The 24,160-nt window shown below is 44.8% G+C and overlaps 1 protein-coding gene across 1 annotated transcript; it reads right to left on the bottom strand.

Moving 5' to 3' along the window:
* Positions 1-17,149: 17,149 nt before the first annotated feature.
* On the bottom strand, positions 17,150-19,721 carry LOC119313332. Its single transcript, XM_037588928.1, has 2 exons — positions 19,628-19,721; positions 17,150-18,561 (listed from the first exon to the last, which is right to left on the bottom strand). Exon 2 carries the CDS (start codon positions 18,555-18,557, stop codon positions 17,253-17,255), a length of 1,305 nt encoding a protein of 434 aa, XP_037444825.1. The 5' UTR covers positions 18,558-18,561; positions 19,628-19,721; the 3' UTR covers positions 17,150-17,252.
* Positions 19,722-24,160: the final 4,439 nt, after the last annotated feature.

The following is a 24,160-nucleotide window of genomic DNA, read 5'->3' as shown; positions in this document are numbered from 1 at the left end:
TAACGTGTACAATGTGTAGTATCGTAAAATACCAGCAAACGAAAAAGAATTAAAACGGAAACACAAAATTAAATGAAAAAGAAATCATAAAACTAAAAAACCCCCAAACCTTATAGTACCGGTTGGTCTTTCCAACCGGTACTAAAGGGCTCCAGGCCCCCGGAGCTGGCTCGTGCCACGTGGTTGCCCTTTAGCACCGGTTCGTGCTGAACCGGTACTAAAGGGGGGGGGGCTTTAGTGACCACAATTTAGTGCCGGTTATGTAACCGGCACTACAGGGCCTTACGAACCGGTGCTATTGCCCGGTTCTGCACTAGTGTAGCTTCACAATGGCTAATCGGACGTTTTCCGGTAGAAGCCCCCTCAATGCAACCATTTGAGAAGATCACCTTCTGAGAGATTGCATTCAAAGAAGATTTCCTTCTCTTCTTTGCTAAGAGTTGTCGGGGAACGTAGCAGAAATTCAAAAATTTTCCTACGTATCACCAAGATCTATCTATGGAGAGACCAGCAACGAGTAGAAAGGAGGAGTGCATCTACATACCCTTGTAGATCGCGAAGCGGAAGCGTTCAAGTGAACGGGGTTGATGGAGTCGTACTCGTCGTGATTCAGATCACCGATGATCCTAGTGCCGAACGGATGGCACCTCCGCGTTCAACACACGTATAGCTCGACGATGTCTCCCACGCCTTGATCCAGCAAGGAGAGAGGGAGAGGTTGAGGAAGACTCCATCCAGCAGGAGCACAACGGCGTGGTGGTGATGGAGGAGCGTGGCAATCCTGCAGGGCTTCGCCAAGCACCTACGGGAGAGGAGGAGGTGTCACGGGAGGGAGGGAGGCGCCAAGGGCTCAGGTATGGATGCCCTCCCTCCCCTCCACTATATATAGGGGCAGGGGAGAGGGGGGAGGCGCAGCCTTGCCCCTTCCTCCAAGGAAGGGGTGCGGCTAAGAAGGGGGGAGGAGTCCATCCTCCCCAAGGCACCTCGGAGGTGCCTTCCCCCTTTAGGACTCTCCCCTTTTTCCTATATCTTGGCGCATGGGCCTCTAGGGGCTGGTGCCCTTGGCCCATGTAGGCCAAGGCGCACCCCCTACAGCCCATGTGGCCCCCCGGGGCAGGTGGCCCCACCCGGTGGGCCCCCGGGACCCTTCCGGTGGTCCCGGTACAATACCGATGACCCCGAAACTTGTCCCGATGGACGAAACAGGACTTCCTATATATAAATCTTTACCTCCGGACCATTCCGGAACTCCTCGTGACGTCCGGGATCTCATCCGGGACTCCGAACAACATTCGGTAACCACATACAAACTTCCTTTATAACCCTAGTGTAATCGAACCTTAAGTGTGTAGACCCTACGGGTTCGGGAGACATGTAGTCATGACCGAGATGTTCTCCGGTCAATAACCAACAGCGGGATCTGGATACCCATGTTGGCTCCCACATGTTCCACGATGATCTCATCGGATGAACCACGATGTCAAGGACTCAATCAATCCCGTATACAATTCCCTTTGTCTAGCGGTATGGTACTTGCCCGAGATTCGATCGTCGGTATACCGATACCTTGTTCAATCTCGTTACCGGCAAGTCTCTTTACTCGTTCTGTAACACATCATCCTGTGATCAACCCCTTGGTCACATTGTGCACATTATGATGATGTCCTACCGAGTGGGCCCAGAGATACCTCTCCATTTACACGGAGTGACAAAATCCCAATCTCGATTCGTGCCAACCCAACAGACACTTTCATAGATACCCGTAGTGTACCTTTATAGCCACCCAGTTACGTTGTGACGTTTGGCACACCCAAAGCACTCCTACGGTATCCGGGAGTTGCACAATCTCATGGTCTAAGGAAATGATACTTGACATTAGAAAAGCTTTAGCATACGAACTACATGATCTTGTGCTAGGCTTAGGATTGGGTCTTGTCCATCACATCATTCTCCTAATGATGTGATCCCGTTATCAACGACATCCAATGTCCATGGTCAGGAAACCGTAACCATCTATTGATTAACGAGCTAGTCAACTAGAGGCTTACTAGGGACATGGTGTTGTCTATGTATCCACACATGTATCTGAGTTTCCTATCAATACAATTCTAGCATGGATAATAAACGACTATCATGAACAAGGAAATATAATAATAATCAATTTATTATTGCCTCTAGGGCATATTTCCAACAGTCTCCCACTTGCACTAGAGTCAATAATCTAGTTCACATCGATATGTGATTAACACTCAAGGTCACATCCCCATGTGACTAACACCCAAAGAGTTTACTAGAGTCAATAATCTAGTTCACATTTACCATGTGATTAACACTCGATGAGTTCTGGGTTTGATCATGTTATGCTTGTGAGAGAGGTTATAGTCAACGGGTCTGAACCTTTCAGATCCGTGTGTGCTTTACAAATCTCTATGTCATCTCCTAGATGCAGCTACCACGTTCTATTTGGAGCTATTCCAAATAACTGTTCTACTTGGAGCTATTCTAAATTGTTGCTCCATTATACGTATCCGATATCTCTACTCAGAGCTATCCAGATAGGTGTGAAGCTTGCATCGACGTAACCCTTTACGACGAACTCTTTTACCACCTCCATAATTGAGAAAATTCCTTAGTCCACTAGTTACTAAGGATAACTTTGACCGCTGTCCCGTGATCCATTCTTGGATCACTCTTGTACCCCTTGACTGACTCATGGCAAGGCACACTTCAGGTGTGGTACACAACACAGCATACTGTAGAGCCTACGTCTTAAGCATAGGGGACGACCTTCGTCCTTTCTCTCTATTCTGTCGTGGTCGAGCTTTAAGTCTTAACTTCATACCTTACAACTCAGGCAAGAACTCCTTCTTTGACTGATCCATCTTGAACACCTTCAAGATCACGTCAAGGCATGTGCTCATTTGAAAGTACTATTAAGCGTTTTGATCTATCCTTATAGATCTTGATGCTCAATGCTCAAGTAGCTTAATCCAGGCTTTCCATTGAAAACACTTTCCAAATAACCCTATATGCTTTCCAGAAATTCTACGTCATTTCTGATCATTAAAATATGTCAACAACATATACTCATCAGAAATTCTATAGTGCTCCCACTCACTTCTTTGGAAATACAAGTTTCTCATAAACTTTGTATACACCCAAAATATTTGATCATCATCAAAGCATACATTCCAACTCCGAGATGCTCACTCCAGTCCTCAGAAGGATTGCTGGAGCTTTGCATACTTATTAGCATATTTCAGGATAGACAAAACCTTCCGGTTGTATCACATACAACCTTTCCTCAAGAATCGTCGAGGAAACAATGTTTTGACATCCTATCTGCAAGATTTCATAAATAATGCAGTAATTGCTAATATAATTCCAACAGACTCTTAGCATCGCTACGAGTGAGAAAGTCTCATCGTAGTCAACTCCTTGAACTTGTCGAAAAACATCTTAACGACAAGTCGAGCTTTCTCAATGGTGACACTTACCATCATTGTCTGTCTTCCTTTCAAAATCCATATGTACCTAACAGCCTTACGACCATCAAGTAGTTCTTCCAAAGTCTACACTTTGTTTTCATACATGGATCCTCTCTCGGGTTTTATGGCCTTGAGCCATTTATCGGAATCCGGGCCCACCATCGCTTCTCCATAGCTCGTAGGTTCATTGTTGTCTAGCAACATGACTTCCAAGACAGGATTACGTACCACTCTGAAGTAGTATGCATCCTTGTCATCCTACGAGGTTTGGGAGTGACTTGATCCGAAGTTTCATGATCAATATCATAAGCTTCCACTTCAATTGGTGTACGTGCCACAGGAACAACTTCCTGTGTCCTGCTACACACTTGTTGAAGTGACGGTTCAATAACCTCATCAAGTCTCCACCATCCTCCCACTCAACTTTTCGAGAGAAACCTTTCCTCGAAAAAGGACCCGATTCAAGAAACAATCCCTATTGCTTTCGGATCTGAATTAGGAGGTATACCCAACTGTTTTTGGGTGTCCTATGAAGATGCATTTTATCTGCTTTGGGTTCGAGCTTATCAACCTGAAACCTTTTCACATAAGCGTCGTAGCCCCAAACTTTCAAGAAACGGCAACTTAGGTTTCTCCAAACCATAGTTCATACGGTGTCGTCTCAACGAAATTATGTGGTGCCCTATTTAAAGTGAATGTGGTTGTCTCTAATGCCTAACCCATGAACGATAGTGGTAACTCGATAAGAGACATCATGGTATGCACCATATCCAATAGGGTGCAACTATGACGTTTGGACACACCATCACACTATAGTGTTCCAGGCTGTATCAGTTGTGAAACAATTTCCACAATGTCTTAATTCTGTGCCAAACTCGTGATTCAGATATTCATCTCTATGATCATATCATAGATCTTTTATCCTCTTGTCACGACGATCTTTCAACTTCACACTGAAATTACTTGAACCTTTCAATAATTCAGACTCGTGATTCATCAAGTAAATATACTCAACATCTACTCGAATCATCTGTGAAGTAAGAACATAACGATATTCACTGCATGCCTCAGCACTCATTGGACTGCACACATCAAAATGTGTTACTTCCAACAAGTTGCTATCTTGTTCCATCTTACTGAAAACGAGGCTTTTCAGTCATCTTGCCCATGTGGTATGATTTGCATGTCCCAAGTGATTCAAAATCAAGTGAGTCAAAACGGTCCATTTGCATGGAGTTTCTTCATGCATATACACCAATAGACATGGTTCGCATGTCTCAAACTTTTCAAAAACGAGTGAGCCCAAAGATCCATCAATATGGAGCTTCTTCATGCGTTTTATACCGATATGACTTACGTGGAAGTGCCACAAGTAGCTGGTACTATCATTACTATCTTTTGGCATGAACATGTGTATCACTACGATCGAGATTTAATAAACCATTCATTTTAGGTGTAAGACCATTGAAGGTATTATTCAAATAAACAGAGTAACCATTATTCTCCTTAAATGAATAACCGTATTGCGATAGACGTAATCCAATCATGTCTATGCTCAACGCAAACACCAAATAACAATTATTTAGGTTTAACACCAATCTCTTTGGTAGAGGGAGCGTGCGATGCTTGATAATATCAAGCTTGGAAAAACTTCCAACACATATCGTCAGCTCACCTTTAGCTAGTCTCCGTTTATTCCGTAGCCTTTTGTTTCGAGTTACTAACACTTAGCAACCGAACCGGTATCTAATACCCTGGTGCTACTAGGAGTACTAGCAAAGTATATATTAACACAATGTATATCCAATATACTTCTATCGACCTTGCCAGCCTTCTTATCTACCAAGTATCTAGGGTAATTCTGCTCTAGTGGTTGTTCCCCTTATTACAGAAGCACTTAGTCTCGGGTTTGGGTTTTACCTTGGGTTTCTTCACTAGAGCAGCAGCTGATTTGCCGTTTCATGAAGTATCCCTTCTTGCCCTTGCCCTTCTTGAAACTAGTGGTTTCACCAACCATCAACAATTGATGCTCCTTCTTGATTTCTACTTTCGCGGTGTCAAACATCGCGAATACCTCAAGGATCATCATATCTATCCCTGATATGTTATAGTTCATCACGAAGCTCTAACAGCTTGGTGGCAATGACTTTGGAGAACCATCACTGTCTTATCTGGAAGATCAACTCCCACTCGATTCAAATGATTGTTGTACTCAGACAATCTGAGCACAAGCTCAACAATTGAGCTTTTCTCCTTAGTTTGCAGGTTAAGAAAGTCATCGGAGGTCTTATACCTCTTGACATGGGCACGAGCCTGAAATCCCAATTTCAGCCCTCAAAACATCTCATATGTTTCGCGATATTTCAAAAACGTCTTTGGTGCCTCAACTCTAAACCGTTTAACTGAACTATCACGTAGTTATCAAAACGTGTATGTCAGATGTTCGCAACAACCACAGACAACGTTCGAGGTTCAGCACACTGAGCGGTGCATTAAGGACATAAGCCTTCTATGAAGCAATGAGGACAATCCTCAGTTTACGGACCTAGTCCGCATAATTGCTACTATCAACTTTCAACTAATTTTTCTCTAGGAACATATCTAAATAGTAGAACTATAGCGTGAGCTACGACATAATTTGCAAAAACCTTTTGACTATGTTCAGGATAATTAAGTTCATCTTATGAACTCCCACTCAGATAGACATCCCTCTAGTCATCTAAGTGATTACATGATCCGAGTCAAACTAGGCCGTGTCCGATCATCATGTGAGACGGACTAGTCATCATCGGTGAACATCTTCATGTTGATCGTATCTTCTATACGACTCATGTTCGACCTTTCGGTCTCCGTGTTCCGAGGCCATGTCTGTACATGCTAGGCTCGTCAAGTTAACTCTAAGTGTTTCGCGTGTGTAAATTTGTCTTACACCTGTTGTATGTGAACGTTAGAATCTAACACCCGATCATCACGTGGTGCTTCGAAACACGAACTGTCGAAACGGTGCACAGTTAGGGGAGAACACTTCTTGAAATTGTTGTAAGGGATCATCTTATTTACTACCGTCGTTCTAAGCAAATAAGATGTATAAACATGATAAACATCACATGCAATCAAATAGTGACATGATATGGCCATCATCACTTTGCTCCTTTTGATCTCCATCTTCGGGGCTCCATGATCATCATCGTCACCGGCATGACACCATGATCTTCATCATCATGATCTCCATCATCGTGTCTTCATGAAGTTGCCTCGCCAACTATTACTTCTTCTACTATGGCTAACGGTTAGCAATAAAGTAAAGTAATTACATGACGTTTAAGTTGACACGCAGGTCACAAATAAATAAAGACAACTCCTATGGCTCCTGCCGGTTGTCATACTCATCGACATGCAAGTCGTGATTCCTATTACAAGAACATGATCAATCTCATACATCACATATATCATTCATCACATCCTTTTTGGCCATATCACATCACATAGCATACCCTGCAAAAACAAGTTAGACGTCCTCTAATTGTTGTTTGCATGTTTTACGTGGCCGCTATGGGTTTCTAGCAAGAACGTTTCTTACCTACGCATGAACCACAACGTGATATGCCAATTGCTATTTACCCTTCATAAGGACCCTTTTCATCGAATCCGATCCGACTAAAGTGGGAGAGACAGACACCCGCCAGCCACCTTATGCAACTAGTGCATGTTTGTCGGTGGAACCGGTCTCACGTAAGCGTACGTGTAAGGTTGGTCCGGGCCGCTTCATCCCACGATGCCGCCGAATCAAGATAAGACTAGTAACGGCAAGCATATTGAACAATATCGACGCCTACAACTACTTTGTGTTCTACTCGCGCAAAGAATCTACGCAATAGACCTAGCTCTGATACCACTGTCGGGGAACGTAGCAGAAATTCAAAAAATTTCCTACGTATCACCAAGATCTATCTATGGAGAGACCAGCAACGAGTAGAAAGGAGGAGTGCATCTACATACCCTTGTAGATCGCTAAGCGGAAGCGTTCAAGTGAACGGGGTTGATGGAGTCGTACTCGTCGTGATTCAGATCACCGATGATCCTAGTGCCGAACGGACGGCACCTCCGCGTTCAACACACGTACAGCTCGACGATGTCTCCCACGCCTTGATCCAGCAAGGAGAGAGGGAGAGGTTGAGGAAGACTCCATCCAGCAGCAGCACAAAGGCGTGGTGGTGATGGAGGAGCGTGGCAATCCTGCAGGGCTTCGCCAAGCACCTACGGGAGAGGAGGAGGTGTCACGGGAGGGAGGGAGGCGCCAAGGGCTCAGGTATGGATGCCCTCCCTCCCCTCCACTATATATAGGGGCAGGGGAGAGGGGGGAGGCGCAGCCTTGCCCCTTCCTCCAAGGAAGGGGTGCGGCTAAGAAGGGGGGAGGAGTCCATCCTCCCCAAGGCACCTCGGAGGTGCCTTCCCCCTTTAGGACTCTCCCCTTTTTCCTATATCTTGGCGCATGGGACTCTAGGGGCTGGTGCCCTTGGCCCATGTAGGCCAAGGCACACCCCCTACAGCCCATGTGGCCCCCCGGGGCAGGTGGCCCCACCCGGTGGGCCCCCGGGACCCTTCCGGTGGTCCCGGTACAATACCGATGACCCCGAAACTTGTCCCGATGGCCGAAACAGGACTTCCTATATATAAATCTTTACCTCCGGACCATTCCGGAACTCCTCGTGACGTCCGGGATCTCATCCGGGACTCCGAACAACATTCGGTAACCACATACAAACTTCCTTTATAACCCTAGCGTCATCGAACCTTAAGTGTGTAGACCCTACGGGTTCGGGAGACATGTAGTCATGACCGAGATGTTCTCCGGTCAATAACCAACAGCGGGATCTGGATACCCATGTTGGCTCCCACATGTTCCACGATGATCTCATCGGATGAACCACGATGTCAAGGACTCAATCAATCCCGTATACAATTCCCTTTGTCTAGCGGTATGGTACTTGCCCGAGATTCGATCGTCGGTATACCGATACCTTGTTCAATCTCGTTACCGGCAAGTCTCTTTACTCGTTCCGTAACACATCATCCTGTGATCAACCCCTTGGTCACATTGTGCACATTATGATGATGTCCTACCGAGTGGGCCCAGAGATACCTCTCCGTTTACACGGTGTGACAAAATCCCAATCTCGATTCGTGCCAACCCAACAGACACTTTCAGAGATACCCGTAGTGTACCTTTATAGCCACCCAGTTACGTTGTGACGTTTGGCACACCCAAAGCACTCCTACGGTATCCGGGAGTTGCACAATCTCATGGTCTAAGGAAATGATACTTGACATTAGAAAAGCTTTAGCATACGAACTACATGATCTTGTGCTAGGCTTAGGATTGGGTCTTGTCCATCACATCATTCTCCTAATGATGTGATCCCGTTATCAACGACATCCAATGTCCATGGTCAGGAAACCGTAACCATCTATTGATTAACGAGCTAGTCAACTAGAGGCTTACTAGGGACATGGTGTTGTCTATGTATCCACACATGTATCTAAGTTTCCTATCAATACAATTCTAGCATGGATAATAAACGATTATCATGAACAAGGAAATATAATAATAATCAATTTATTATTGCCCCTAGGGCATATTTCCAACAAGAGTGTTGCTGGCAGGACCTTCATACTGTTTTGGAGGCATGCCGTCTTTTTTGTGCAAACGTTGCAGGTCCTCCCGTGCCTCAACTGTATCTTTTGTCTTCCCATACACGCCCAAGAAGCCTAGCAGGTTCACGCAAAGGTTCTTCGTCACGTGCATCACGTCGATCGAAGAGCGGACCTCTAGGTCTTTCCAGTAGGGTAGGTCCCAAAATATAGATTTCTTCTTCCACATGGGTGCGTGTCCCTCAGCTGCGTCACTCGGAACAGCTAGTCTGCCGGGACCCTTTCCAAAGATTATGTGTAAATCATTGACCATAGCAAGTACGTGATCACCAGTACGCATGGTGGGCTTCTTCCGGTGATCTGCCTTGCCTTTGAAATGCTTGCGTTTCTTTCGACATTGATGGTTGGTCGGAAGAAATCGACGATGGCCCAGGTACACATTCTTCCTGCATTTGTCTAGGTATATACTTTTGGTGTCAGCTAAACAGTGCGTGCATGCGTGGTATCCCTTGTTTGTCTGTCCTGAAAGGTTACTGAGAGCGGGCCAATCGTTGATGGTTACAAACAGCAATGCGTGCAGGTTAAATTCCTCCTATCTGTGCTCATCCCACGCACATACACCGTTTCCATTCCACAGCTGTAAAAGTTCTTCAATTAATGGCCTTAGGTACACATCAATGTCGTTGCCGGGTTGCTTAGGGCCTTGGATGAGAATTGGCATCATAATAAACTTCTGACTCATGCACATCCAAGGAGGAAGGTTATACATACATAGAGTCACGGGCCAGGTGATGTGATTGCTGCTCTGCTCCCCGAAAGGATTAATGCCATCCATGCTTAAAGCAAACCATACGTTCTTGGGTCACCTGCAAACTCATCCCAGTACTTTCTCTTGATTTTTCTCCACTGCGACCCGTCAGCGGGTGCTCTCAACTTCCCGTCTTTCTTATGGTCCTCACTGTGCCATCGCATCAACTTGGCATGCTCTTTGTTTCTGAACAGTCGTTTCAACCGTGGTATTATAAGAGCATACCACATCACCTTCGCAGGAACCCTCTTCCTGTGGGGCTCTCCATCAACATCACCAGGGTCATCTCGTCTGATCTTATACCGCAATGCACCGCATACCGGGCATGCGTTCAAATCCTTGCACGCACCGCGGTAGAGGATGCAGCCATTAGGGCATGCATGTATCTTCTGCACCTCCAATCATAGAGGGCATACGACCTTCTTTGCTGCGTTCGTACTGTCGGGCAATTCGTTATCCATTGGAAGCTTCTTCTTCAATATTTTCAGTAGCTTCTCAAATCCTTTGTCAGGCACAACATTCTCTGCCTTCCACTGCAGCAATTCCAGTACGGTATCGAGCTTTGTGTTGCCATCTTCGCAATTGGGGTATAACCCTATTTTGTGATCCTCTAACATGCGATCGAACTTCAGCTTCTCTTTTTGACTTTCGCATTGCGTCCTTGCATCGATAATGACCCGGCGGAGATCATCATCATCGGGCACATCGTCTGGTTCCTCTTGATCTTCAGCAGCTTCCCCCGTTGCAGCATCATCGGGCACATCATCTGGTTCCTCTTAATCTTCAGCAGCATCACCGTATTCAGGGGGCACATAGTTGTCATCGTCCTCTTCTTCTTCGCGGCCGTCTTCCATCATAACCCCTATTTCTCCATGCATCGTCCAAACATTATAGTGTGGCATGAAACCCTTGTAAAGCAGGTGGATATGAAGGATTTTCCGGTCAGAGTAAGACTTCGCATTCTCACATTTAGGGCATGGACAACACATAAAACCATTCTGCTTGTTTGCCTCAGCCACTTCGAGAAAATCATGCACGCCCTTAATGTACTCGGAGGTGTGTCTGTCACCGTACATCCATTGCCGGTTCATCTGTGTGCATTATATATAATTATGTGTTCAAAAGTAAGAAAATTAGACAAGTATCTATTTAAAGTAAGAATTTTTTTCTTTCAGAAAGAAGATAAGACCAAGAGGCTCACCACGGTAGTGCCGGCGACGAGATCGGTGCGGGCGATCGACGGCGGTGAAGACGGGGACGAGGCGTGAAGGACCGCGAATATAAACCTAGACAAATCTTGGGAAAAATGGAGCTCGGAGGTCGAGCTTCGAGAGGAGAAAGCTTAACTAGTGTGGCTCGGGCATTTCATCGAACACCTCATGTGGTTAGAGCACCCAATGCCCTCCCCCATGCCAGCCAGCAAAAAACAGAGCATTGTGGAGTGCTCTGCTGCGGCGATGGGGTATATATAGGCAACTCACTTGTCCCGGTTCGAGGCTTGAACCGGTACTAAAGCTCCCCCTTCTGTACCGGTTCTAGGAACGAACCTGGACCAATGTATGTAGGCCAGGAGCGAGGACCATTGGTCCCGGTTCGTGCCTAGAACCGGGACAAATGGGTCGAAACGAACTGGGACCAATGCCCACGAGGTCCCGGCCGGCCCCCTGGGCTCACGAACCGGGACTAATGCATCCCATGGGTCCCGGTTTGTGTGGAACCGGGACTAATGGGCTGGCCAGGCCCGAACAAAAGCCCTATTTTCTACTAGTGAACTAAATCTAGAGGCACCGATTTGGGTCCACGAATAGACGTCGGTCCCCGCCTTAGGGGGTGTTTGGTTGCAAGGGACTAGACCTTTTTTTAGTCACAGGAACTAAAGAAAAAAGACTCTAAGGGTCTTTTTTCTAGTCCCTTAAGGAAAAGTCCCTCCTATTTAGTTATATGGGGACTAAAAGGGACTTTTTCTAATCTAGTCCTTATAACCAAACACCCCCTTAGTCACCATAGGGAAATGGTGCATGTGATGATAGAGCGGGAGAGTACATCCTCGATGCAGCTACCGCGGAGTGCGACCATATCAGCATGCTGCTGGCAAGATGGCCTCACACTAGATCCACTTCTCTACTGGCTGGAATGGTGGCGCCTGCTGGTGCCAAGGTTATTCTAGTTGTTTTCGGAGTTAGCTTATTGAACCACGGAGAGCTGAGAAAAATGACCATTTGCTTCTTGTTCAGGTTTATTGAAGAGTGCTTGCAATTAATCTTAAGTTCCAAGCAAAACAGTCGTGAAAGTGATTTGTTTGTGATGGTGTTGAGAGGAAAACCGAATTATTTAACAGCAAGAGAGAACAAAGTGGTGAAAAATAATGAAAACCACAATAGGGCTAAAATCGTTCTTAGGGAGTCTGTGTTCACCACGCTAGCATATATACTATTATAAGTAGAAGGATATTGTAACGTCCCCGAAAATACCACCATTAGTGTTTCATCTTGTTTTTATTTGTGCATCATCATGACATCATCATCTATCACCTGGCATTTTTATTAAATCCTAAATATCATTTCGTGCAAACCCTATTTTTCTTTTACAAAACTAATCCTAGGTTTTAAATAAATCCCTCATCCGCTCCTTTCTATTTTAAATAGAACCCAAAATAACAATTTAGGAATATTTTTGAGATATTTTAAATCAAAATAATTTTGCTGAAAATGTTTGCAAACATTGCTCCCCTTCTTTCCTTCTTTCCTTCTCTATGGCTTTAATCTTGTCCCCTTACTCACGAACAAGGGTGACTTAGTACATGCGTACATATCTAAACTGGAATTTGCTCCAATGACGGTAGACAACTGTTCGTCACACATACGATTGGCAACAAACAATAACAGGTGTATCCACGAAACAACTCTATTCCTTGTAATGGAAAAGAGAGAAACTGTGATTCATAACTTGTTTGTGCATCATCATTACATCGTGTTCTATCACCTCAAGTTTTGTTAAACCTTAAATAACATTTTTTAAGTGGCAAAAAGGTTTTTTTTTCTGTTAAGCATGTACAAAAAATAATTTGGCAACCGGCACCACTCCAATTTTCAAAAAATTATAGAAATTTGAATTACAAATGTGCTCTAGTTTGGTCATAAAATTGGGGAAAATCCTTTTAAAGTACCAAGTAGGATGCTATGCAGTATACACACAGGAAATTGAAAGATTCGACCCTTTTATAGGAATGACAATGCCGACAATTTTGGACCCATTCGAAAAAAATCAAAGAAATAAAGAAAACCAAAAAAAAACAAGGCAAAGGGTCCTTTTATATGACCTACTCCCTCTGTTCCTAAATATTTGTCCTTTTAGAGATTTCAAATGGACCGCCACATACGAATGTATATAGACATATTTTAGAATGTAGATTCACTCATTTTGCTCCGTATATAGTCGCTTGTTGAAATCTCTAGAAAGACAAGTATTTAGGAACGGTGGGAGTAGTTGCCAAGAAAAATACAAAACCCGAGTTATAATTTTTTGTAAAAAAATCACACCTTTGGAAAATTACAAAACCTGAGTTATGAAATCTTGATTTGAGTTTTGTTCATGTTCACAACTTTGGACAGGCATCCTATAGCTCTTTGCCACACGGCTGGCCAATATAAGCCGCCTCAGCACCTCCGACATCTCTTGCCTACCACACATTTGCTCTTTCCTCCTCTCCCTTACCGTCTCGATTTGGCACTCTTTTTGTGTCCGGTACACTTACCTTTTTTTAGAGGACGGTACACTCACGTCTTCACCCACCAAAAGCTGATTTTTTGGGCCCTAATGGCGTGGAAATCTGGTGTAGCCCATTCGGGAAGAAAGAGGTCAAACCGTCAAAGGAGACCACAGTAAAGGCTGTTCTAGTGGCATGAGGGCATGCACAATGATTGATATGATAGTTTTATCTTAAACCTTGCATGTAATTTAGAGATGATAATAAAATATGTATACAATGGATTATCTCTTAGTCTTATCTGAGATAACTAGCTATTCCTAAAATCATGGTGACACATATTGGTCTAAAAGATCATCTCTTAAATAAGAGAAGGAACCATCACAGGATCATAACTCTAGTGAGATCCCTGAAGAACTTGTCAGGTATTGTCGAACCTGCCCTCCAACACAACCATGTAGCGACGGACGTGCTCGTCCTCCTCGCTGACACGGTGACGTACCACCTCCGCGGTGTCCGGAAGCCTCGGCACCGTCACTGGCCCACGCGACCGCCACCAAACAATGATCGGGTCAACTACGGGCTGGCTCCTCACCAACCTACGCTCCCCGAAAGGTAGCACCTCCCAATACCAGCCCGGCGGAGCCCAGTCCCGGACATGGTCTCTCTGATCAAGCCGGCCTCCTCCGCCGAGTCAACGACGAGGATGCGGGATAGGCATCGTCGACACCGATGCGGGAATAATTGCTTGAACTAAAAAAATAAACTATTTATATTAATTCTCTTGCTAAAAATAAACTACTTCTATAGTAAAATAAAGTAGTTTTATTAAATCAACTAGTTCAACTACTAAGCACTTACTATAAATAAAATAAAGTAGTACTTACTAAAAATAAACTACTTTTATAGTAAAATAAAGTAGTTTTACTAAATCAACTAGTTCAACTACTTATCACTTATTATAAATAAAATAAAGTAGTACTTACTAAAAATAAACTACTTCTATATATAGTAAAACAAAGTAGTTTTATTAAATCAATTAGTTAAACTACTAAGCACTTACTATAAATAAAATAAAGTAGTACTTACTAAAAATAAACTAGTTTAACTAGTTCTATTATTTTTTAACTAATTATATTAAACACTTTCTCTTCTTATTTTCCTTTTTCCTCTCCTGCTTTTTCTTCTGAATGTGAACGTATACATAACTGACTTTGATCATACACAATTTTCCTATACATACACAATATGAACATATACATAAATTGACAAACAAAATTCTATGAACAAAAAAACCATTAAAATTCTATGAACAAAATTACAACAGAAAAAAATCATAAAAATTCTATGAACAAAATTATAACAGAAAAAAATCATAAAAATTCTATGAAAAAAATTGACATATTCTTTGCATATATATGAACATACAAACATTTGCATATTCAACAATAATATCACCAAAAAAATCTATAAACAAAAAAAAATCTAACACAATATGAACAAATTACTACAACTCAATTAACTACACATCTAAACTACACGTCTAAATTAACTACACATCTAAATTAGGAAAATTCATATAGAGCTCACTGCGCAAGGGGGCGGCGACGAGGAGGCAGGGCACGGGGATGGCGACGGTGAGGGGCGCGGCGACGGCGATGGTGAGAGAAGCGGCGGCAGGCGACGATGAAGCAGGGCACGACGACGGCGACGGTGAGGGGAGCGGCGACGGGCGACGAGGAGGCAGGGCCGGCTGCGATGGGGCAGGGGGCGCGGGGCGGCGACGGTGTCTGGGTGGCGCGGGACGGCGTCGGAGGCAGGGGCGACGACGGCGACGTCGAGGCGCAGAGGGGCAGCCTGACGGCGTCGTCGGGGCGGGGAAGACGAACTGAATGAAATTTTCACAAGTGCTAGTTATATAGACGAAGCATTGGTCCCGGTTCGTGAAAGGAACCGGGACCGATGCCATTCTCTCTTCGACTGCCGCATGGCCCGGTGTGTCTGGGCACTCACCGAAGAAGATCTGTTGGAAACAATCATCTCGAACAGGGAGACGGATGCGAAGCTATGGATGTTATGGCTGGTCGACACACTACCTTCGGCAGATCTAGCACAAGTGTTGGTCACCATGTGGGCCATCTGGTGGGCGAGACGTCGGGCCATTCACGACAACCAATTTCAGAGCCCACTGAGCACCCACGTTTTCATTAAGAAGTTTTTAGCCGAACTCGATATGCTCCCAGACTGAAATTCAAGGCCCAAGGACCTGCATGCAACACCCAGGGACCTGCATGTAAATAGCAGGGACCCGCATGCAACACATGGGGATCAAGTGGTTCCGAATCGGGCCAACTGGCTACCGCCCGAGCTTCACGACGCCAAAATGAATGTCGATGGGGGATTTTCCAAGATTGGAGACAAGGCGGCCTCAGCTGTTGTGTGCAGGGACAAACTGGGGAAGTACCTAGGCGCCTCGGCAGTCATCTATGAGGGCCGATCTGACCCTACCATCCTTGAGGCACAGGCTTGTAGTGAGGCTCTCTCACTGGCAGCGGATTTGCATATTCAGTCATTTTGTGTTGCCTCAGATTGTCTGGAAGTGGTGGCGAATGTACAAGCTGAAGCTCCTTGCAACTACCATTCCATCTTGCAGGACATCAAATATCAAAGGCGGCAATTCCAGGATGTAGATTTCATACATGAAAGTAGAAAGCACAATGGAGAAGCCCATGCCTTGGCGAAGGCAGCGGCTTCTCTAAGCCCCGGGCGCCACGTGTGGCTTAGCATCTTGCCCGAAATTATCTGTATCCCTATGTTTTTGAACTTATAATAAAGGTTACAGCAGCTCAAAAAAAAAAGGAGACCACAATAAAGGCTGTTCTAGTGGCATGAGGGCATGCACAATGATTGATATGATAGTTTTATCTTAAACCTTGCATGTAATTTAGAGATGATAATAAAACATGTATACAATGAATTATCTCTTAGTCTTATCTAAGATAACTAGCTATTCCTAAAATCATGGTGACACATATTGGTCTAAAAGATCATCTCTTAAATAAGAGAAGACAAGCCTTTTCTTATGGATTCTCTCTCCTCCACCTCAGCAACTATTCCATGTGGCACACCTAAGATAACACCATTGTATATGCCCTGATGGGCAGTCCTGCTGATGGGAAATATAATGTGTTAGAGTAATCTTGACTTGGTTGCTTACATATGTGGTGTAAGCTAGCTGAGTTTGAGTTGATACGGTTTAGTAGGTCCAACTTAAGCATCTAGAAAGTACTAGTTTATGCCAGGTTTAGTACGTGTCCATGTTAACGTTGCACCCGGAGTATTAGTTCAAGTAGGTCTTGTACGTACGGATTGATTAGTTTGGTTAGCCGTGTCCAAGTACTACTAGCAAAGTTCTAACATAATGTCGTCGAAAGTTTCCGCCAGAGTAGGTGTGGCTCGTCCATAATTTAGAGTAATATACATTTCCGTGTGAGCTAGTGGCACATACATAATCTTTCCAAGTTAAAATACGAAAAAAAACATGAATATGGTAAGGACAAGAACAACAACGGGAGAAGAACAATAATGTTTGGGTGGACTAGTGTCCACCGCGAGCAACTGCATAGAACGTTTGCATCACTTGACATGCGATGACGATGACAGCCATGAGGAACGCCGCAGTGATCTCCCAGCTCTGGCCGTGGCGGAACGCCCCTATGAGTCGTTTCGCACGGCTGTAGAAGCGGTTCTCTAGCTGGTGCCACATGGGCTTGAGGTAGTTCCTGTCCAGGTCGTCGATGTCGATGACCACCCCGTTGCAGAGACCAGCCAAGTCTTTAGAGACCTGCTCGTCGTTGTCCAGGAAGTGGTCGACGATCCCTGCCCTCCGCAGGAGCTGGACGTCCTCCGCCGTGCAGGCCAGCTGCGACATGAAGAGGCAGTACGCCGTGACCGGCCTCCGGTGTGCCTGCTCCTCCAGCGCCATCAGGTTGCGAAGGATCGTCCACGTGTTGCTGTCGATACGCAGGCGAGGGATCCACAGCGTGCCTCGTTCAAGCTGCACGTCCAAGACAGAGGACTCCACGCCGTCCTGGAAGTCCCGGCGCATGAGCCGAACGTTGGCGTACCTGCTGTACTCCGCCGCCCGGCGCCACCGGCCCGTCACCACCGTGCCGCACATGGCCGCGCTCTTGGTCGGCTGTAGCGTGGGACGGAAGTAGGCGTGCACGAGGTGTAGCAGGTGAGAACACGTCGGAGGCGGCGGCCGGGGCTTCCTGCTGATGAAGAGCTGCTGCTGCAGCAGCTCCTGGATGGGCATGGCTATGTAGTCGAGGACGGAGGTGGTGCCTCCCGTGACACGCTCGTGGATACCCTGGAGGAGGAAGAAAGGGATCTGGTTCTCGCGGAGGAAGACGGCGTCGCGTACCAAGGTGTTGCGGCTGACTGGATGTTCATCGTCATCAGCTGGAGCTGGAGGAGCGCGGTTGCCGGACATGTAGTCGACGAAGAAGAGGAGCAGATAGCACGCGTCGTGCAGCAGCATGCTCGACGACTGCTCCGGCGTCATGTCGCCGAGCCCGCCGCCGGAGGTGTAGAGCTCCCTTGCGAGGGGCTCCAGCTTCTCCATCACGCCCGTGAGGCCACCTTCCGTATGTTCCTCGGACAGGCTTTGCAGGAAGCCGGCAGAGAGCTTCTTCGTCTTCTCGATCCATGGAGACGAGCGGCTGCGGTGGTAAGGGCCGATTGGCACGTAGTGCGGCGCATAGCTGTCTTCGTCGACGACGCGGCGGAGTTGCTCGCGGACCTTGGATATGCGGACACCACTCATGTCAGCTTCGTTTTGGCAGGGCATTTTTCCGTCCATCCGTGACGGCGTCCGACTCGGCATTTCAGAATCCTCCATCTGCCTGCAAGAATCATCGAGTAATTAATAGTGCCTCGACCTTATTTGCTATTTCACTCTTTATTTTAAAAATTCTCATATGTATTTTCATTAATGCAATATATTTAGATGCTGCTCCATGTCATCATGTATGATCCTTGTAGTCCTTTGCTGTGGATAAGAGGCAGGCCGTCGATTGTTCTTTAGCACCAGGTATCATCATTATGCATATCATCATGCGCCCGATCTGAAGGAAAAAAAACTTACAAGACCGGATCTACATGTTCATCACTCCATGTCTTTTTGGATCTCAAAGCAGCATTCTTCCCGGATCTATTCTTTTTGCGATTTCATCTGCTCTGCCATCTCTTTGTTGGAGCCATATCGAGCAGGTCAGCCCTAGAGTGAGTAACCGTCCTTCGCCCTGCCTTGGCGTAGCATGGCCTCTTGCAGTAGTTTTTGGTCTTGGCTTTTTGTTTTGTTTTGTTTTGGGATATGATGCATTCTAGCTTGATTTGGCTCCTTCAGCGAGGTCCATGACGACCGAAAGGACGACACTTCATTCAGGCAGTCATAAGGAATAAGATTAAATGATAAATAGTAAATGGAAATGGCTAGATGCAAGTTTTGGGAATGTTTCATCTGATTTTTCCTAGTTGCAATGGCATCGAAAATGGGTGGGCTAAGGGCTCATAAGAAAGAAAAATCCATGTGGGTTGTACCGAGTTTTAGGGTTTCATAAAAGGCTGTGACTAGATCTCAGTTGACTGAGACTTAATCAAGTCCCAGTCAAGTGATATAGTATGTAAAAAGAAAAAAAATGAATTTTTTTTGCACGAATCTCCATGCAAAATCAATGGAAGATAGCATCGACTGAACGAAGTCTCAGTCGACTGCTACTGAGACTTAGCAAAACTGTTCATTATGAAGGCGAATTTAATGCGGAACTAATACATTGGTATATAGGTCTATTCCATAGCGAGAGACGGTAACATTGCCAGAATGAATGATAATGGAAGCAAGCAATGCACACCACCAAGTTAACAAGACAAATATAGTCTCGTTGGTGTTTGGACACTTGCCGGTCTCACCTAATCCACGTTGAGAAAGCAGACGAATCGACTTGTTGGATGGTGAAAGCTTTGCAGCACTTCGTATCAAATTCATTGTCCACGCGTGAGAGTCCAGCATCTACATGGAAGCAGGATGAATTAGTGGATATGCATATGCATGGCATTACCAACGTGCAGTGTCTGCTTCTAACAAGTCTGTTGACGATGGCATGCCGGTGAGCTTAAACTCGGTTTGAAAGCTAATCAGTTGCAACAAAAAAAGGCAAATTAGTGCTAGGCCTATTTTGCGTGTGTTTTTCCCCCGACCAACCGCATGCCCGCGAAAATTTCACAGCTCATGCTGATATCTCTCATTAATTGTTAAATGTGAAAACTGCAAAATGATTTATCTCCTAAACATGTAATTTGTTTAGTTATCCCGTTTCAAAACTATATCTCGTGTGGCTACGTTTCGGCGAATTTTTTTGTTGCACCAGTTATTAGATTACAGTATTATGGTTCATAGACTAAGAAGGAATAATTACCATGCTAATAGTTTATTGTTACTACATATTTGTTTTACATGGTTTTAGACTTTAGTGTTATGAAGGAGTATTTTGGATCGGTGTAAGTTAATACTATTCAGGAACCTGGCAACCAAATAGTGATAATCAGGTAGTACTGGCTAATTCCCTTCCTATATATATATAATCTTGCAATTAAGTGTATTGACAAAGAAAAAAAAACGAAATAAAAGGGAAAAAACAAGATGAAAAGAAAAACGAGAAACAAATCCAAGGGCTATCTTGTGCTAGCGTTGGAACTGCCGCTTCTCGATCGGTCCAGTCAGCGCAAATGAAATCCCAAGCAGGGTCGTGTATATAAGTATATGTAGACATGCATGCATGGCTTACCTCGCGCCATTAGACACGACAACCCGAGAGCAGAGCGCTGGACGATATCCCGGCAACGAATGCTGCTCCTTCGTATCTATCTGTGTTGTTGTCGTTGCAACGCTGGTCTATATAGCAGACCTCCTCCAGTAGGAGCGCATGAAGAACGAATCTCACTCTGCGTCTCGAGTGCAGGACAGAGCGGGCTGCACGCTACAAGGCGACACGTTAATTACGGACGTCAGGACGAGACAGCACCCTAGGATTCCATCTCGCTCCTCGCTCCTCACGTTAATCCACGTTGCTACTGCCCAAGTGGCGGGCGGCTGTTAGCGAGAAAAGTAGAGTTTTACGACCAGTCAACAGTGCATGGAAACCTCTGCACTCTCGACGTTAGGCTGGTCATAGTGGGGAGTAACTTAAACCTAGTAACATGTATATGTTACTAGGCTATGTTACTACCTCTATAGTGGGTAGTAACATATATGTAGTGTCATGCATCACTTTATTTATTACTTCATAGACTCATTTAGCATTGGAAACCGCTAGGTGATGGTAACATATTATGTTACTCTATTTATCTCTTTTCTCATTAACTACTTAACACATCATCACTTTTGCTTATGTGGCATCTATGTTACTATTTATGTTACTCCCACTATGACCAGCCTTAATCCTGCTCTGCTCTGAGTCCAACATGCATGCATGTACTGTATTGCCAACGGACCGGATAGACATGTGCAGACCGTGTATAATATGGTTTGGCGTACGCGAATCCTCCAGCTCTCCGCTTCATGGGTCGATGTAGCGCTGATTAGAACAATGGTCAACTTGGATGTTTCAGCTTTTTTGTTCTTGCTTCAAAGAGCCACAAAAAGATGCTAATCTGGGCGAATACTTTTCGGGCGCTTTTCTTTAGAGGTTTCAGCAAGAATTGTATGTTCCCTGCGCTCTTCTATCATTTGACTACTCTAATGGATAGGATGCTCAAGGATGCAATCACAGATGGAAATGTGTTGGAGAGCCCAAACGCGCATAGAAAAGAAAGATACACCCTCTCTCTCTCTGCGGTGCATCGCAATCCGAGGGTCAAATTCAAGAAAAGATTCCATGACAAAGAATGAGAGACATCTTTTGGAATAGCAGAGGTCTAGCGGACTTGGCTAAAAGAAGGTTTTTGGCAGAAACATCTAGAGAGAAAAGGTTATACTTTATTGCTATACTCGAGTCGGGTAGAGATAAGTTTAGTTCGTAATTTCTTGGAACTATATCCCGTGGTTCATATTTTGATTGGCATTGTTTATCACCTCAGGGAAGATCTGGCGGGATCTTACACGGACTTAATTGCGAAGCTCTGAAGGTGGGTAATGTGTCTGTGGGTGAGTATGTTGTCAAATTTCACGCGAGGTCAAAAGTTGATGGTTTCAGATGGGTTCTGGTTGCAGCGTATGGCGCAACACAGCCTGGGTTCAAACCCGACTTCCTGGAAGATCTTGTAAGGATTTGCGGGGAGGAAAGGTTGCCCATTTTGGTTGACGCTGATTTCAATATTATTAGGCGGAGAGAGGAGAACAATAATGATAACTTCGACGGGATGTGGTCTTTTGTGTTTAATGCGATCATTGAGAGTATGGACCTCAGAGGGATTGATCTCACAGCCAAACAATACACTTAGGAGGAAAACTTGGAGAATCCAACGTATGAGAAGTTGGATCGAGTTCTAGCCAGTGTGGAATGGGAACAAAAGTACCCTCTCGTGACGGCACAACTGTTGGAATTAACTATGCCCTAGAGGCAATAATATTGTATTTTTATATTTTCACTATTGGAATCAGAGAATTTGCCATCAGCCAGCTCTTTGTCGTCTGCTAGCGGACGGCAAAGAAGGTCTTTGCCGTCTGCTTCTAAAAAACGGACGGCAAAGAACTGGCTGAAGACAAAGATATTATTTGCCAACAGCCAATTCTTTGCCATCCACAAGTATATGGGGTCAATTGTAGCCTTTTTGATAAGTAAGAATGTCGAACCCAAGGAGGAGCAGAAGGAAATGACAAGTGGTTTTCAGCAAGATAATGTCTGCAAGTGCTAAAATTGTAAGTAATAGAGTAGTTTGGTAGCAAGATAATTTGTAACGAGAAATTAATGGTAGTAGTAACAAAAGTGCAGCAAGATAGCCCAATCCTTTTGAGGCAAAGGACATGCCAAAACGGTCTCTTATGATAAGCAAAGTGTTCTTGAGGGTACACGAGAATTTCATCTAGTCACTTTCATCATGTTGGCTTAATTCGTGTTCGCTACTTTGATAATTTGGTATGTGGGTGGACTGGTGCTTAGGTGTTGTTCTTACTTGAACAAACCTCCTACTTATGGTTAACCCCCTCGCAAGCATCTGCAACTATGAGAAAAGTATTAAGAATAAATCCTAACCATAGAATTAAACTTTTGGATCCAATCGGCCCCGTACGGAATAGCGCATAAACTAGGGTTTAAGCTTCTATCACTCTCGCAACCCATCATCTAATAACTACTCCACAATGCATTCCCTTAGGCCCAAATATGATGAAGTGTCATGTAGTCGACGTTCACATGACACCACTAAGGGAATCACAACATACATATCATCATGATTACTTGCAACATGATTTCTCCCGTGACCTCAAGAACAAAAGTAACTACTCAGGAATGATAATCATGCTCAAGATCAGAGGGGTATTAAATAGCATAATGAATCTGAACATATAATCTTCCACCAAATAAACCATATAGTAATCAACTACAAGATGTAATCAACGCTACTAGTCACCCACAAGCACCAATCTATAGTTCTGGTGCAAAGATTGAACACAAGAGATGAACTAGGGTTTGAGAGGAGATGTTGTTGTTGAAGATGTTGATGGAGATTGCCCTCCCCAAGATGGGAGAGTTGTTGGTGATGATGATCACGGTGATTTCCCCCTCCGGGAGGGAAGTTCCCCCGGCGGAATTGCTCCGTCGGAGGGCAAAAGTGCTCGTGCCCAGGTTTCGCCTCGAGAAGGCGGCGCTTCGTCCCGAAAGTCCTCTCCTTATTTTTTTTCTAGGTCAAAATGACTTATGTACCAGAAGAGGGGCACCAGAGGTGGGACTGGGTGAGCACAACCCACCAGGGCGCGCCTGGGCTCCCTGGCGCGCCCAGGTGGGTTGTGCCCACCTAGTGGGCCCCCTCTGGTACTTATTGGCTCCAAAAATCCTCATTTATTCCAGAAAAAATCCTCATAATGTTTCAGCTCATTTGGAGTTGTGTAGAATAGGTAGCCTGACGTAGCTTTTTCAGGTCCAGATTTCCAGCTGCCAAAATTCTCCCCCTTTGTGCATACCTTGCTTATTATGAGAGAAAATTCATTAGAATTACTCCAAAAAGCATTATTATGCAATAAAGCAACATAAATAACAGTAGGTAAACATGATGCAAAATGGACGTATCAACTCCCCCAAGCTTAGACCTCGGTTGTACTCAAGCGAAAACCAAAATCGAAAAACATGTCCACATGCTTAGAGGGAGAGGTGTCGATAAAAACAAAAATATGGAGGAAATAGCAGCATCATGTAACTTATTATAACAGCAACAAACTTTATCATAAAACTTCTATCATAGACTTCTCATGAACAAGTAACAATTCATCACAATATCGAAGTAACTCTA

This window comes from Triticum dicoccoides, chromosome 1B (genome assembly GCF_002162155.2).
Source record: "Triticum dicoccoides isolate Atlit2015 ecotype Zavitan chromosome 1B, WEW_v2.0, whole genome shotgun sequence".
Lineage (NCBI taxonomy): Eukaryota > Viridiplantae > Streptophyta > Magnoliopsida > Poales > Poaceae > Triticum > Triticum dicoccoides.
This window is presented reverse-complemented; position numbering and strand designations above follow the sequence as displayed.